Below are 16,194 nucleotides of genomic sequence, written 5' to 3'. Positions count from 1 at the left end.
GGCCCAGCTTTATTATTTGACATGTGGCGAACCAGTCTGCCACCCCCAATTGTCAGAAAGATTGTTCTTTGCTATGCCATGGTCTTGGCACCCTTGTCAGAAACAACTAGAACATGTCTGGGGTTCTTTTGGACTCTCTCATCCTCTCTGTTGTCTCCATCCTGTCTGTTCCAGCCAGAGCCGCACTGCTTCATTGCCGGAGCGCTGAAGTCAAGACACGGGCTTCCACCTTCATTCCTCTTGTGCAGCACTTGTCTGTTCGGTGTCTGTTAGCTCACAGATGAATTTTTGGATGGGTTTTTTTTTAAATGTCTTCAGAAAATGCTGTTAGGGTTTTGGTAGGAATTGTCTTGGATCTCTAGATTTCTCTGGGTATTGTTGCAAGCCTTTTATTGAGTCTTCAACCCACGGCTACAAGATACTTTCCTTTACTGCCATCTTTAATCTCCTTCAGCGACCTTTGTAGTTTTCTTTTTCTTTTCTTTTCTTTTTTGATTTTGTTTTTGTTTTTTCGAGACAGGGTTTCTCTGTGGCTTTGGAGCCTGTCCTGGAACTAGCTCTTATAGACCAGGCTGGTCTCGAACTCACAGAGATCTGCCTGCCTCTGCCTCCCAAGTGCTGGGATTAAAGGTGTGTGCCACCACTGCCCGGCTGTAGTTTTCTTTTTTTAAAAAATTTTTTTTACTTATTTTGTATACAGTGTTCTACCTGCAGGTATGCATGCAGGCCAGAAGAGAAGAGAACACCAGATCTCATTCTAGATGGTTGTGAGCCACCATGTGGTTGCTGGGAATTGGACTCAGAGCCAGCTCTCCAGCTTTCTAGTTCTCATGATGTCTTCTTACCTTTTTCATTATGTACGCACATGCATGTTCACACGAGTTTGCGGGTGCATGTCCCTGTATGTGTGGGTAGAGACTGACATAGAGTGTGTTCCTCTATTCCTCTCCACCTTATATTTGAGATAAGGTCTCTCACTGAACCGGAGCTCACAATTTCAGCTAGACTAGCTAGACGGGGTGACTGACGAGCCCCTGGGATCTATCTGGCTGTCTCTGTCCTTATTCCCAGCACTGGAGTCACAGGCGTGTGCTGCTCTGTGTGCTGCCATGCCTGCATGTGTGTCTGTGCACCGCACTCACGCTGTGCTCTTGGAGGCCAGAAGTGGGTGTCAGAGCCCCTGTGACTGCAGCTACAGACGGCTGCTGTGAGCTGCCGTGTGGGTGCTGGGAATTGAACTCAGATCCTCTGGCTGAGCAGCCAGTGCTCTTAAACAGTGAGCCATGTCTCCAGCCCCGTGCCTAGCTTTTGAAAGGATGGTGGGGACCTGAACCAAGATCTGTGTGCTTGAATAAGCACTTTACCAACGAGCCATCTCCCCATCTCCTCATTTAAATGTAGTCTGATTTCATTCTTTCTTGATGCCACTGAGAATGGAATGATTTTATTTTCTACTTTGAATAGTCTGTTGTTATAGCAACACAACTGATTTCTTGCGTTGATTTCACATCCTGCAAAACTTTGCTGAAGTTAATAGTTCTTACTGGCCTGATTTTAAAATCAAATTACTCACCAGTTTTAAATCTCAATTTGCATGAAAATCTGTCGTCCCCCCCCCCCCCCCAGTGCTGGAGATTGAACCCAAAGCCTGTGTAAGCTGGCCAAGTGCTTAGCCACACCCCAGCCCCGACCTTCACTTTTGTTTCTGACAGTGGAAGATGTGGCTTCTTTGACATTCCCACCTGGCATTCTGTGTGAAGTCATGTGGCCATTCTGGTCTAGCTCATGGCCGGCCCACCCATGCTGATGACTTCATGCTCTGACCCAACTTCACCACTCACTGTGGTCTTTGAGGGCACTCCTGCGTTCAACACTCATCTACAGTTACTAGCACAAGGCACTAGGAAAGCAGCTCAGGGGTCACTACAGATCTCCTATGCTAGCCCAGGCTGTGCAGCCTTAATCCCATATCCCAAATGCTCCGAAGTCCAAACACTATGCTACAACTTTGACAGCTAAGCCTGAACAAAGTTTATTCCGTGCACAAAAATGCTATTAAAATACTGTAAAATTTACCCCAGGCTCTGTGTATAAGGTGCATGTGACACACAGGTGAATTTGCCTAGACCTGGGCACCATGCCCAAGATGTCTCACAGTGTATACGCAACAATTTAAAAATCTGAACTACAGAAAACTTCTGGTCCTGAACACTCAGATGCCGGCTGCTCAGTTTGTAGTAGAGTATGTCATATGCCAGGCCTTGGCAAGCACATTGCACAGATTTCCTCACGTAGTCTTCAGGATCTTGATGAGGTCGCCTCAGTGCAGACAGGGATGCGGAGAGGCATGGAGAGGTGAAGGGACTTGTCTGGTTGCTCTCATGAGCGGAGGTCTGGTTAGGGTTGGGATCCTGGGTTCTCAAATGCTATCCCTGCCCCTCAGGGGTGGAGGGCAGAGGGGACTGCATGGCACTGGACACAGCTGTGTCAACCAGGCCAGGCGAGCCTCCCAGCTGGGGTGTATCGGAGGCAGAATGAGGGAGGTGGCTGTGGGAGGGGTACTACCTTGATCTCCCCCCACCCTGCCCCTTGCCGCCATCCCTGGGGCTCCAGGTGAAATGCCAGCTCAGCAAGGCTCTGTAGAACCCTTGGCAGAGCCGCTTTTATGCCTCGAGATAGCTGCTGACCACGCTGCCCAGGCATGGTGGGAGGTAGGGAGGTAATCACTGGGTTGGGAGCAGACAGCTGAGACAATGAAGACCTGAGCGGGTACCTACCTCCATCCAGCTGCTTCTGCCATGGTAAATGTGGGTTTATGTCAGGTCAGTAGACAGGCAGGACCCACTCGCTGTGCCCCTTGCCTCAGTTTCTCTAGCTGAGTGGTTCTCAACCTTCCAAGGGCTGCAACCCTTTAATACAGTTCCTCATGTTGTGGTGACTCCCAAACATAAAATTATTTTGATTGCTACTTCATAACTGAAATTTTGCTCCTGTTATAAATTATAAAGTAGATAATTTCAGAGATAGAGGTTTGCCACGGGGTGGGGGTGGGGTCACGATCCACAGGCGCAGATCAGAGCCACTGCTCTAGCTGATAACCTTAGGTGGGAGGGCCGTCGCCTCTGTGGACTCTGCACTCTCCATTCCGTTCTTTGATTCAGGGGTTCTGCACGCTGCCCTCTGCTGTTGAATCGCGCTGAGCATCTGCGATCTGCTTGGCCTTTGTAGCCCTCCCTCCTAAGTGTGTGAGTAGGCACGCACAGGCTTGCAGGGTGTGGTACCTTGCTCTCTGCTCCTGTTCCTGCCTCCCATCCAATTCTCTAGACGCTCCACTCGCTTCTTCTGCTCTCTGCCCTCGAGCCCTCTCCAAACAGAGCCTCCCTCCCAGCGCAGGCAGGGACCCTCTCCCTGCAGCAGGTTCTAACTGTCCTGCCCCAGTCAGGTGCAGCTGGTCCTTGGGAGGCCATGAAGGAGTTAGTGGGCTGTGCCTGATGGGTGGTGATGGCCGCCCCTGACAGGGTGCCCTTCAGACCAGTAGAGTTAGATTCCCCAGCTCTGCTTCCTGAGATGAGCTCCCAGATAACTTAGTGTCTGGTATTTCTGACCAAAGGGGTCTTTTATGGTCCCCACTCCTTGTCAACAAGTCGTTCCCATCCTGTCCATCTCATGTGTCTCCTTATCTAGCCCAGCAGAGCCAGCAGCACCTGAGTTCCCATTGTGATGCAAGAAGGAGCTAGGCTGTAGACAGACCAGAGGCCCTGACTCCCAGGAAGCATTGCCAGCCCCATGTTCCCTACAGCAGGGCTGAGCACCCAGCATCAGCCAGCATTGGAAACAGCCAAGGTCAGAACTTCAGAAATGTAGTGAGGCAGTACAAAGCGTTAGAAAGTAGATCCTCTTACTGTAGGGTGAGGGAAATGCAAGAGAAACTCATACACTTCACACCTGACTGGAAATTACGGAGATCCGTGGACTGGGATTCTGCAGCCTGGAGGCCCCGCTCCTTCCTATCTCCCATACAGGCTTCTCTTTGATAGGATGCTAATAGCTACCTTGAGGCAGGATGCAGGGGGCAGGGCAGAGTGGTCACAAAGGACTGGAAAGACCCCTCTGGTCAGAGATGCTACACAGCAAGTCTACGCTGGGCTTGTTGGTGAAGGCAGGTCTGGGAGACACAGTGATGAGGTTGCACTTCAAACTTCCAGCTTTGCCCTCCACAAACCAAAGAGCAAGCACCAGCTTCACAGTTGCCTTGTAGTCAGTACCACAGCTGACCTAGCTGCTTCATCAATAGTAGGACTTCAGACCATCTCTGCTTTCTGGCTGCTTAACTCTGCTTGTAGCCAAAGGGCGCGCACACACTGGGTTCTCAGCCCCATACGGGCAGTGGTAGTGGGTAGAGAAATGGCATGGGCTTTGCTTTCCTGCTGGGCCCATGGCTAAGAGTGCCCCTAGGAAGGAACTTAATAGAGGTGAGGACAGGCAAGGTTTCTCAAGTCACCTGCTTATCCCCTGGAGGTATGGGCAGCCTGGCTGGGCCTTCCACTCTCTCAGTGGGGTCATGGGCCATCAAGAGTTGACCTGCACTGGCCTGCTGGGTCTACAGCGAGGTGGAGGATCTCGTGGCCCTCTTCCTCTTGCCCAGCTAGCCACTTTGTCCAGGCTTAGGGAACAGTGACCTCTGAGGCTACATGCTCATCTGAGATGTTACATCTAAACATCCAGGCCCCACCCTACCTGTCTTTGAACAGGGTCTTACTATGTAGCCCTGGTTGGTCTGGAACTCGCCATATAGACCAGACTGGCCTCAAACTCGAGTTACCCCTGCCTCTGCTGGGATTAAAGGTGTGCACCACCACACCCGGTATTAGCTTCTCTTATGAGATAAGTTTTGAGGTACTGGGTATGAGTTCCCATCAGACGTTGGCCATGGGTACCCACGTCAGAGATTCTTCTTCAGGTAGTCATTAGGTATCCAATTGTGTGTGTGTGTGTCTGGCGGGGGGGAGGTCTGCCTTATCTGTCTGGTGTCTGTAGACAGTATTCCCCTTCACCTCATTTAGTAATCAGAGTTCAGTACTTTGGAGGTCAAGATATATAAGCCTCCTAACCCACCAACGTCCATTTGACTCTCCACTTCTTTTCCAAGGTGACACAGTCATCTAGAGAATGTTCTGAGGAGAAACTCAACATGCCCTGGCAAATTCTGCTGCCAGGAATCTTATCTGCCAAGCCTGTTCCCTAGGGGGTTTCCTGAGGCAGACTGATATAGGCTCAGGGTCTGGGGCCTTCAGGGATGGTATCCTGTTGGGGGCAGCTCAAGGAAGGGTCACTGTCCTAGGATTTTTATCCAAGGCATTGTCACCACCCCTCACTGAGTATCTTGCTTGTCCATGTTCATGCCCATCTTCCTGGTCACAGTTCTTCAAGGTCCTGGCTGCAGAAGACACAGTTTCACGGGCTGATTCACTAGAAGCTCCCCAAGGTGGAAAATGCTGGGGGCTGGGCAAGGCTGAGCCCAGGGACTTCTGAAGGGCCTGAGCCAGTGAGGGGTCCTGAATTTCCTAAGAGTTCCTCTCCAGGCCTTCCTGCAGGGCCATGGCTGGCACATTCTTGCAGGGAGTGGACATTGCAGGTCGCTGGAAACAGGGCAGCTTACCAGAGTTCCAGGCATAGCCTGGTGCTTGAACACAGGGAAACCTGAGGTCCTGGGGTCAGAGGGGCCACACTGGCTATCACTGGAGCTGGGCAAGCAGACTGGGTGTAGGCTGGTGGTGAGGACCTGGGCTCACAGTGCTCTTGGCTTGTGCCCACAGGTGGAGCATCTGAAGGAAAAGCTCCTTAACCAGGCCCAGGAAGTGAGCCGACTACAATCAGAACTGGTGAGACCCCAGTGCCATTTTGAGGAGGGGTGGTGGATGCCAAGCAGAGGATACCACCTCAGTGTGGCTGGGTCCCCATGCCCTACCTGAACTTAGGCTGCCTTGTGTCAAAGGCTTGTCACTTCTCACCACAGAGCAGGGGGCTGGATCTCTTTGCTGACGAGAACAGGAGTGTGAACTCTGCATTAATGTGACTCTGTGTCACTTTCACACTCAGGAAAATAGACTGAAAGGAGCAGGGCAGCAGGGAGCGGGCCTGCCTCCCCTCGCGGCCTCCTTCCCTGTCTCTCTCTTGACGTTTTTCTGAGCCCCTGGCCTCTTTCTCTCCCTGCTGCCCCTTTCTTTGCCTCCTTTCATGTTCCCTCTGTTCTCCTGGCTTCATCTAGCCTCTCCTGGTGTGTGTGCCCTTGCTCATGCCTCCTTTGGGCCCCGGCTCTCCACAGGGAGGCACCGACGCAGAAAAGCACCGGGACAGGCTGATGGTGGAGAACGAGCAGCTGAAGCAGGAGCTGAGGCGCTGTGAGGTGGAGCTGCAGGAGCTTCGGGCACAGCCGGTGGTGCCCTGCGAGGGCTGTGAGCACAGCCAGGTAAGCCGGCAGGCCATGGCCACCCTGGGCCTTTGGGCTCAGCTGTGCCACGTGGCCCTGCGCCTATCCTGTCTGCCTTGACTACCTGCAGGAGAGCACCCAGCTCCGTGACAAGCTGTCCCAGCTGCAGCTGGAAGTGGCTGAGAACAAAGGTATGCTGTCAGAGCTGAACCTGGAGGTGCAGCAGAAGACCGACCGGCTAGCAGAGGTGGAGTTGCGGCTCAAGGACTGCTTGGCTGAGAAAGCACAGGAGGAGGAGCGGCTCAGCCGGCGCCTGCGGGACAGCCACGAGACTATCGCCAGTCTGAGGGCCCAGTCCCCACCGGTTAAGGTGAGTCGTGCTGCCTTGAAGGAATCCTGGGCCCAGGGCAGGTCTTGTCCCAGTGGACAGCCAGGTGTATGTGACTGAAGGGCTCTCTCCTTCCGCGCTCGCTGCCAGGGCAGGCTCTGTGACAGGGCTTGTTGTATGCTCTGCACAAGTGCACCTGCTGTCGTCTCTGTCCTTCTTGTTGGTTTTTTGTGCCCAGCCTGGCCTCAGTCAGGCTTCCCTTTGGAAGATGCTAGCAGGCCCTGCAGCATTCTGGAGCATTCAGGCCTTTCAGCTCCTGGAGGTTTTGTTCTACTAGTAGCTGCTATTGGGTCAATTGCATCTAACAATGCTCTGTTCTGTCTTTCCCTCTCTCTGCAGTACGTCATCAAGACAGTGGAGGTGGAGTCATCCAAGACCAAGCAGGCCCTCAGTGAGTCCCAGACCCGAAATCAGCACCTGCAGGAGCAAGTGGCCATGCAGCGGCAGGTGCTTAAAGAGATGGAGCAGCAGCTGCAGAACTCCCATCAGCTGACAGTACAGCTGCGGGCTCAGGTGAGCGCGCCAAGAGGGCTGTAGTGGGGACTCCACACCACAGACTCGGGGTCTAGTTCCTCCTTTCCCCTCACCATGTGGTCAGTCTCTGTGCCCTCATCTATAACATGAGCTGGTCACAGAAGCTCCTGGGACACAGGGAAGTGATCATAAGGGGCTGTCTGTGGCAGCCCCCAGGTTTGCTCAGTAGGTCCCACTGCGTGTGTCGCCATGCCTTTTCCAATCTCCTGAGCGCATGTTTCTTGGGGGCGCATAGTCTATCACGTGTTATGTGCACAGACCAGCTGAAACTGTGCTTTAATACAAGGAGGTGATGTCTGTGCAGACTCGCAGCCCCGTGGGGAAAGCAGGCCATTCTGTCCCTCTACACCAGCCAGGCATAGTTCAAGCCCAGGAGATTCGGGGGCTTCCTCTCCACACTTGCCCTGCCCTTTCTCACACTCCCTCCTGAACCTTTTCCTGGTCTGGCCATCAGATTGCCATGTATGAGGCGGAGCTGGAGCGGGCACACGGGCAGATGTTGGAGGAGATGCAGTCCCTGGAGGAGGATAAGAACCGGGCCATTGAGGAGGCCTTTGCACGGGCCCAGGTGGAGATGAAGGCAGTACACGAGAACCTGGCAGGTGAGCCTGAAGCCGGTTCTGCCCAGCCCCATGCCTGGAAGCCCAGATGTCTAACACCTTTGCTCCATAGGTGTCAGGACCAACCTGCTGACGCTGCAGCCTGCACTGAGGACCCTCACCAACGACTATAATGGGCTCAAGCGGCAGGTGCGGGGCTTCCCCTTGCTCCTGCAGGAGGCTCTCCGGAGTGTCAAAGCTGAGGTGAGCAAACCCAGTGGGACTTCGCTGGCAGAGGCCAGTCACCTGTATTTAGATCCCCTATGCAACAGCTTCTTGCATTGTTCTCAAAAGACATTCCTCTCGTGAGCTCTCATCCATGCTACAGGATCCTTATAGCCATTATGTTTATTTGTTTAATAATTTATTTATATTTTGAGACCCTGCCTCTACATTTTCCTGCCTCATCCTCCTGAGTTGTAATTCCTGGCATTTGCCACCATGCCTGGCTCACTGTGTTTATTATTTACTTACTTTCTTCTATAAGAAGCATTGAGCCCAGGGCTTCGCTCCTGGTAGACAAAGGCTCTACCTCCAAGCTTCATCCCTAGGTGCTCATTTTGTTTTTTAAAGCCATCCTCACATAGTGTGAGAATAGCCAGTGAATCTTCAGGGGCCTCCCATGTGCCTGAGCCTTTTATAGCCGCTGGCTTCTCAAGTTTGTATGACAGTTCTGCAGAGACAGATATATTCTGGGAAAAGGAAGTAAGTTCTTGAAATAATCGTGTCAGTAATACATGGATGTGGCCAGGAACCAAACCCAGGGTGTTCTGGGCATCACCACTCTCCTTAACGTCCTAGCTCCGTGGGAAGGGTTCTATTTGGGAGGAGCTGAATCTCGCTGTAGCCAGGTACTCAAGTTCCAGGCCTTTGCTTCTTTGCCTAGAGCTCAGTTTTCCTTGTCTCTAAGATGGGGTGCTGGCTGTGCCTCCGCAGAGGTTGATCTGCCACGATAGTACATGTCAGGTCTCAGCCTGGGCAGATGAGGGTAATGCCATCAGGCCAGGTGGACAGGGAAGGGAAGCTAACAGAGCCAGGCCTTTGATGGTAGTGTGCACGCTCCCCAGATTGGCCAGGCCATTGAGGAGGTCAACAGCAACAACCAGGAGCTGCTACGCAAGTACCGCCGGGAACTGCAGCTGCGCAAGAAATGCCACAATGAGCTGGTGCGGCTGAAGGGTGAGTATCCTCGGCTGCGTGCAGTTACTCCTAGTGCTGTATGTGATGCTGCTAAGGATTCAGGGGCCCAGCACACTCAGGAAACTTACTTAAAGGCACACAGCTAGCAAATGGTCCACCTTGGGTTTGAACTTACCTTTAAAGCCCCTTGCCCATGGCAGGTTCCTCTCAGGCCTGGGGATGTGAGGGCACTGTGCAGTAGTAGACTAGGGCTTCACTGATCTCTGCCCTGAACTCTAGAGATCACCTGCTCTGTGCCAGCTGTTGCAGACCCTGGGGAGTCAGCTGTGTCCCCAGCCCTCACCATGCTCGTGTTGGCTGGGAGAAGAGAGAGTGGTCATTAGTCACCAGAGAACCCTACAGTGTCCCTTCACCAGGGCTGGGAGCACACGTGTAGCTGTCCCTAGGATACACTGCCAGCCACCCTTTTCTTGCTGTCTGGTTCTGGTACCCAAATCCTACATAGCATTCCCTGTGCCCCTCTAGATTGATAGATAAATCCCTTGGTTCATGGAGTCCAAGCTCCTTGAATAGATGAGGAAACTCAAGTCCACAGAGAGTATTACCAAGACTGGCTGCAGTACCTGAGCCATAAGGTAAAGCACCCTGAATTTGTCTACTCAGGAGGAAAATGTACTGAATTCATACAATAGTCTGAGTGATTAATAATAAGTTGCTCCTGGAACTCTGCATAAAAGATGGGACTCTTGGGCCACTGGTCTGCCTAGAACTGCAGTCTGGCATTGATCCATTTCATTTCTCCATTTTCTACCAATCTAGGAAACATCCGGGTGATTGCACGAGTCCGGCCAGTCACCAAGGAGGATGGGGACGGACCTGAGGCAACCAATGCTGTGACCTTTGATCCAGATGACGACTCCATCATCCACCTGCTGCACAAGGGCAAGCCTGTGTCCTTCGAGCTGGACAAGGTCTTCTCCCCTTGGGCCTCACAGCAGGATGTGAGTGTGGCTCCATTGCAGGGCATTCGCAGGGACATGGGAGGAGCAGCAGAAGAAAGACAGAAACACAAGGCAGGGGCCAAGGCTAGGTGAGAGTGGAGAAGCATGAATCTCTCTTCGTCCATCTGGAAGGAAGTGGGTAGAAAGGTACAACTGGAGGCCTTAGGGAGATCCACACGGACCATGACTACCCATGGCTCCTTCTACCTCAAGGCCTCTTTCATCAGCCATTAGGCCCAGGGTAGCCTCCCTTGCCTTGAGTTCCTTTCTTGTGACAGTACCATGGAACTTTCTGGAACTTCCCACTGTCTCTGACGCCCCCAGTGCCAAGGCTGAGCAACATGAACTCCATGGGAGTGACAGCTTCACACTCCTCAGCTCAGAGGCAGCCTTCTAGCCTTGTCTGGCCCACATCTCTTTCCTGCTGGGGGTCAGGCAGGCCCAAGCCAGAGAATGTGCTAGACACATGCTAGCCTCTGCCTTGGTTGGGTCAAGTCTTCCCTGAGAATGTATAAGCTAGGATTGGGCCCCAAACCCTGCCCTGGTGATAGTGGCTAAATCCTTACAGTGACCTTGTTCTCATTGATAGAGGCCTTAGCTGGGAGGTGGCTGGAGTTGGGGTGTGGGGCCCCATGTGCCAGCAGCACTGGAAGCCCCTTGGTCCCTGCCCTGTGTCCCCGCAGGTATTCCAAGAGGTACAGGCCCTCATTACCTCCTGCATCGATGGCTTCAATGTCTGTATCTTTGCTTATGGCCAGACAGGTGCCGGCAAGACATACACGATGGAGGTAGGTGTGTGCCCGGTGGGAACAGGCTTAGGGACCTAGCTTCCTTCCATGATCTTTGGGTTTTGCACAATGAATGCTTTGTCTTATTCTCACAACCACCCTGGGCTGCTGTTCCTTGCATTGACTCCATGGTACCAGGCCTGCAAAAACAAGCATCTCCTTCCCAGGAGCCTGCCCCATAGGCTCGCATGTCTCTAGGAAGTGGGGACAGACATCAGAGGACTCCTTCCTTGCGTATATTCCCTGAGCTCTTTTCCTATAGTGTGGCTGCCTCAGACTAGGCTTGAGGATTCCCAGGATATTATGATGAATGAGGCTTGGTATCAACCCTCAGGGGGTTTCTAGGCCATGGGAGAGACTTGCTACCTATGTGACTATAGTTGTGGGAAGCTGGGCTCTAAGAGAAGGGCTTTATCCGTGCCATGTGCCCAGAGTCCTTGTAAGCAAGGACTGGGTCACTTAAGTTGAGGAATTTATTTACTTATTTTTTTTGTTGCTGTTGTTTTGAGACAGGGTCTCTATGTAGCCCTGGCTATCCTGAAACTTACTATGTTGGCCAGACTGACCTTGAACTCACAGAGATCCCCTGAGTGCTAGAATTAAAGGCATGAGTCAACACTCTAGCCCAGTGTAATAGAAAAACTCCAGCCCTGTTGGGTATTGCCTTGTTGGTAGTTTTCTGGCTCTCCAGGGGTCACTGTGGACTCCTCACATAGGACAGGGGAGCTGGCAGAAAATGGCTTGTTGGGTCCTGCTCAGGCCATTGGGCACCTGTTATCTCTCCACTAATCCCCACGCCCTGAATTCTGAGTAGAGACTGCTGAGCCAGACAGGAGAGCTAGAAAGATGCTCAGCCTAAGCCCTGGTGCTTGGCAGGGTAGGCGTTCCAGGCCTTTACCCCCACACCTCCTTCCATTCTCACCACCTTCCTGGCAGCAGGATAATGCTGCCCTAAAGGTAGGGAAACTCTCTTATTCCTAGTAGAATACCCTGATATTTATTCTGAGAACAGGCCAACATGCAGCAGGCAGCTTCACAGGGAGGCTCACCTGTACGGTACCTGGGGCGTGGGGTGGCAGATGCTGTGTGAGCATCTGTAGGGCCACTGGGCATTTCCTTCTGCCATCAGGGGACTCCCGAGAACCCAGGCATTAATCAGCGGGCCCTGCAGCTGCTCTTCTCGGAGGTGCAGGAGAAGGCGTCTGACTGGCAGTACACCATCACTGTCAGCGCGGCGGAGATTTACAACGAGGTCCTCAGGTGGGCCAGGCCAGAGTTCTGTGGGGCTCATGGTGTGTGTGGGGGCTTCCTGGTCTCTGGGTCTAGCCTCTAGCTAGAGCTGACTTTGACCAAATCTAGGAGGTAGGTCCTCCCTTATCTGGGCTCCTTTTCCTGTTGTGGGCTGCACTATGCTGGTTGGGATAGGGGTGGGGATCCCTGTCCAACCAGAGGGCGTACACCCTTACTTAGGACTTCTGTGGAAACCTTTTCCCCCTTTCTGAGGACAGGGCAGAAGAGGAAAGGTCAGCAGCGCCACTGTCCAAGATTCCAAGATTGATTGTGGGGGCAGAGTCCAGGCTAGGGACTGGGTGCAATGCAAGCAGAGGCCAGAGTGGGAGGGAGTAGTGTCCTGCTTGTCCCCCCAGAGACCTGTTGGGGAAAGAGCCTCAGGAGAAGCTGGAGATCCGGCTGTGCCCAGATGGCAGCGGGCAGCTCTATGTGCCAGGGCTGACTGAGTTCCAGGTGCAGAGCGTGGATGACATCAACAAGGTAAGGAGTATGGGACGCGCGGGGAGACCTTGCCCACCAGCTGTTCTGGAGGACAGGCCTGGCTCAGATGTGGGCTCTGTCACCACCTGACTGTGCAGCTTGGAGGAGTCCCCAGGCCTCTGGAAGCCTGTGTCCTCATCTGAAGGGAAAGGGGGAGGATTGTGAATCTGAAACCAGTCTGCTACCTAGCAAGACCCTGTCTCAAGCACTTCAAGTGACTAGGTGCACACCTTTGATCTCAGCACTCAGGAGACAGTGGCAGGTTTGAGATCAACCTGGTCTGTATAGAGAGTTCCAGGTCAGCTAAGGCTACATAGTGAGACCTTGTCTCAAAACAAAAAATTAAAAAAGTAGCCAGCTGTTGATGGTACACCCCTTCATCCCAGTATTTGAGAAGGCAGGCCGATCTCTGTGAGCTGCAACTTGATGTGCGTAGTAAGAACTTGTCTCCCCCAAAAATCGAACAACAAAACCCAAATCAACTTCAGTATATAAATAAAACACACAGGGTGGCATTGCCCTTCCCAAAGGAGCCCCATTGCCTCCCAGGTGTTTGAGTTTGGCTACAACAATCGCACCACAGAGTTCACCAACCTGAACGAACACAGCTCCCGCTCCCACGCTCTGCTCATTGTAACAGTGCGCGGTGTGGACTGCAGCACAGGCCTCCGGACCACGGGTGAGACACAGTGGGCACCCCGGTCAGGCACTCTCCATGGGCTATCCTGAGCAGTGCTGACCTGTCCTTTGCCCTGCCTGCAGGGAAGCTGAACCTGGTGGACCTGGCTGGTTCCGAGCGTGTGGGCAAGTCAGGGGCTGAAGGCAACCGCCTGCGAGAGGCACAGCACATCAACAGGTCACTGTCTGCCCTGGGGGACGTCATTGCTGCCCTGCGTTCCCGACAGGGCCACGTGCCCTTCCGAAACTCCAAGCTCACCTACCTGCTGCAGGACTCCCTCAGTGGTGACAGCAAGACTCTCATGGTGGTGCAGGTGAGGGTCTGGGGTTCAGGAACGGCCTCCCCAGGCTGTCTGTCAGCTCCCCCAATCCCATATGGACCCTACCAACACTCTTAGGCAACACTCTCTCCCCATGCCTCTGCCATTTTTATTGCCCCCAGTGGTCTCCCCTGATCAGAAGCATCCTCTAGTGACCATGCTGCCGCCTCCTAAGCATGGGGGCAGACAACTGGCATGGACTGGACCTGAACTCTCTGTCCCTTAGGTGTCCCCAGTAGAGAAGAACACCAGCGAGACTTTGTACTCCCTCAAGTTTGCTGAAAGAGTTCGCTCTGTGGAGTTGGGCCCTGGGTCCCGCCGCACAGAGCTGGGCTCCTGGTCAAGTCAAGAGCATCTGGAGGTAGGGAGAAGAGGAGGATCCTCCCCACCCCAGGATCCCCCCTCCCCCTGTGGGCTTGGCTCTGAGTAGGGAGCAGGGCTGACAGGCTTGAGTGGTGGGGGCAGAAGCTGCCTCAAAGGTGGGTAAAGCTAGAACCCAGTGGCGTTTTTGCTTTCTGAGGCAGGTTTCCACCTTGTAGCTCTGACTGACCTACAACTTCCTTTGTAGACCAGGAAGCCTCAGACTCACTGAGATCTGCCTGCCTGTTTTCTGATTGCTAAGGGGTCACTATACCAGCTCCATGGCCCCTCTAGGCCATCTGTATTTTGGGGGCCAGCAATGCATTGTGGATTGCAATGCAAATTAATTTCCTCCTTCATGGGTAATTTTCCTGGGCTGACTTCTCATTAGTCGTCTCTGTAGATGAGGGAACATTGTCAGGTGGATGGAGGGGAGGAGCCAGGACAGCCCTGGCTCCCACAACAACCGGCCTTCTCTGCTCACAGTGGGAGCCAGCTTGCCAGACACCACAGCCAACATCACGAGCCCACTCTGCCCCTGGCTCTGGGACCAACAGCCGCCCGGGCTCCATCCGAAGGAAGCTGCAGCCATCAGGTAAGCCTGTCTGGGAGAGGACTGGGATGGGAGGGCAGGAGGACGGCCTTTCCCACATTGACAGGCTGCCCTTTCCTAGATAAGCTGTTTTAAAAAGGGAAGAAAAACCCTATGAGCCAGCCCTAGCGGCCCCCACCTTGTAGTCTCAACTGCTTGGGAGGCTGAAACAAGAGGCCTGCCTGGCCAATGCAGTCTCAAAATGGAATTTTAAAAAGGAGGTAAAGTCAGGCATGGTAACTTGTGCCTGACCTCAGTGTTTGGGAGGCAAAGGCAAGATTGCAAGTTCTGGGCCAGCATGGTTTACACATTGAGTTCTAGGCCAGAGATATAGTGACACTGTTTCCCCAAAGGGAAGCTGCTTGCCTAGCATGTGGGAAGTCCTGGGTTCCATCCTCAATACCCCAAAACCACATTTAGAAATGGTCTCCCTGCCTTGCCTGCTCTGGACAGAAGGCAGAACTGCTTTACTGAGTCCCAAGCCCCTGGAGAGGGTGACAAAGAATCTGGCCCTAGAAGCTCCTACTCCTAGCACGTGCTACCTACTCAAGGCCCATGCTGTGCACAAAGGAGCCCTCACCCCAGCAGAGCCCCCCACCTCCCACAAAGCAGTCCTGCCATCCCCAGCGGAAGAGGCCCCATCACAGGGCTGTGACCCGGGATTCCTGCCTCATCATTTGGAGGCCAGGCCACTCACTGGGTCCAAAAGGGGTGGTGGCAGCTGGGTCAAAACTCTGCAAGTGAGATGTCTATCACTTTGATTTCAGCCTGACGGCTGGGGCTGCAGTCTCCAGGTGAGTGTGGGCCAGCGGCCTGGGGCTGCCTGCCTGCTGTCTGCTATTGGTGCAGGGCTCTGCTAGGGCTGCGTGGTACAGAGCCGGGCCTGTCCTCCGCTGCCTGCTGTCCATATGCTTCTGCTGGCCTCCTGCTCTGCATCTGCTGTGGGCACGCCTGCTGAGGCAGGAGGCTGAGAGCACCCTTCTTTTTCAGGGAAGTTGAGGCCAGTGCCTGTGTGAGGATGTGCTACGCTGCCAGGCCTGGAGCTGGGCCCTGTGGTCTGGCTGCCTGTTCTAACACCATCATGGATGCAGGAGATGGAGGCTCTCCTGCCCTGCCTCTCCCCAGAGAAACATGTTCAGAAGGAAGCAAGTCTGTGTGTGGCTCTAGGCACCCAAGCGTGGGCTTCTGGAAGGGTGGGGATGGTATTCTGCCTGGTAGGCTGAAGCCATGGAAGTCCAGCCCTTGCAGGGAGGGTGGTCCCTACTAGTGGGGAAGGCTGAGGAACCAGCTGGGGGCTGGGGAGAGTAAGAGCATCTCTGCTTACCCTCCTTAGGAAGGGGGTCCCTCACTGGAGTATGTATATAAATGTTCTAAGGTGTATATAGGAGCCCCCACCCTGTCAGGGGTCTGGGCTGTATTTATGGCTGGCAGAGGCCAGTGGACAGGGCTGGGTCCTGCTCATCTGTCTGACACCAGGCACTTTCCCTGCCCACTGATTCTCAACATGTTCCTCTCCCCAAATCCTATTTAAGAACTTTTGGAAGCTTAGCCATTTTTACTTATTAAAATGAATGTCTTTTTACATGAGCATAGT

The 16,194-nt window shown here is 53.5% G+C and overlaps 1 protein-coding gene across 10 annotated transcripts in view; it reads left to right on the top strand.

Annotated features, from left to right (window-relative positions):
• The window catches only part of Kifc3 (kinesin family member C3), a 33,131-nt gene extending 16,949 nt beyond the window's left edge, over positions 1-16,182 (top strand). For 5 of the 10 annotated variants that reach the window (XM_075976986.1, XM_075976984.1, XM_075976983.1 and 2 more), the window contains 17 exons: positions 5,817-5,882; positions 6,326-6,469; positions 6,561-6,800; positions 7,158-7,331; positions 7,807-7,954; positions 8,025-8,155; positions 9,019-9,130; positions 9,911-10,092; positions 10,776-10,880; positions 12,010-12,140; positions 12,527-12,650; positions 13,200-13,329; positions 13,413-13,642; positions 13,875-14,009; positions 14,495-14,603; positions 15,368-15,394; positions 15,591-16,182. In XM_075976986.1, the coding sequence (XP_075833101.1) occupies positions 5,817-5,882; positions 6,326-6,469; positions 6,561-6,800; positions 7,158-7,331; positions 7,807-7,954; positions 8,025-8,155; positions 9,019-9,130; positions 9,911-10,092; positions 10,776-10,880; positions 12,010-12,140; positions 12,527-12,650; positions 13,200-13,329; positions 13,413-13,642; positions 13,875-14,009; positions 14,495-14,603; positions 15,368-15,372 (2,166 nt within the window). In that variant the 3' untranslated portion in view covers positions 15,373-15,394; positions 15,591-16,182. The remainder of the gene's footprint in view (positions 1-5,816; positions 5,883-6,325; positions 6,470-6,560; positions 6,801-7,157; positions 7,332-7,806; positions 7,955-8,024; positions 8,156-9,018; positions 9,131-9,910; positions 10,093-10,775; positions 10,881-12,009; positions 12,141-12,526; positions 12,651-13,199; positions 13,330-13,412; positions 13,643-13,874; positions 14,010-14,494; positions 14,604-15,367; positions 15,395-15,590) is intronic. The other 5 variants (XM_075976982.1, XM_075976991.1, XM_075976988.1 and 2 more) reach the window with 2 other exon arrangements.
• Positions 16,183-16,194: the final 12 nt, after the last annotated feature.

Source organism: Microtus pennsylvanicus, chromosome 6, assembly GCF_037038515.1.
Source record: "Microtus pennsylvanicus isolate mMicPen1 chromosome 6, mMicPen1.hap1, whole genome shotgun sequence".
In the NCBI taxonomy this organism is placed as follows: domain Eukaryota; kingdom Metazoa; phylum Chordata; class Mammalia; order Rodentia; family Cricetidae; genus Microtus; species Microtus pennsylvanicus.
The sequence above is the reverse complement of the archived record's forward strand: the minus strand, read 5'-3'. Positions and strand labels throughout refer to the sequence as shown.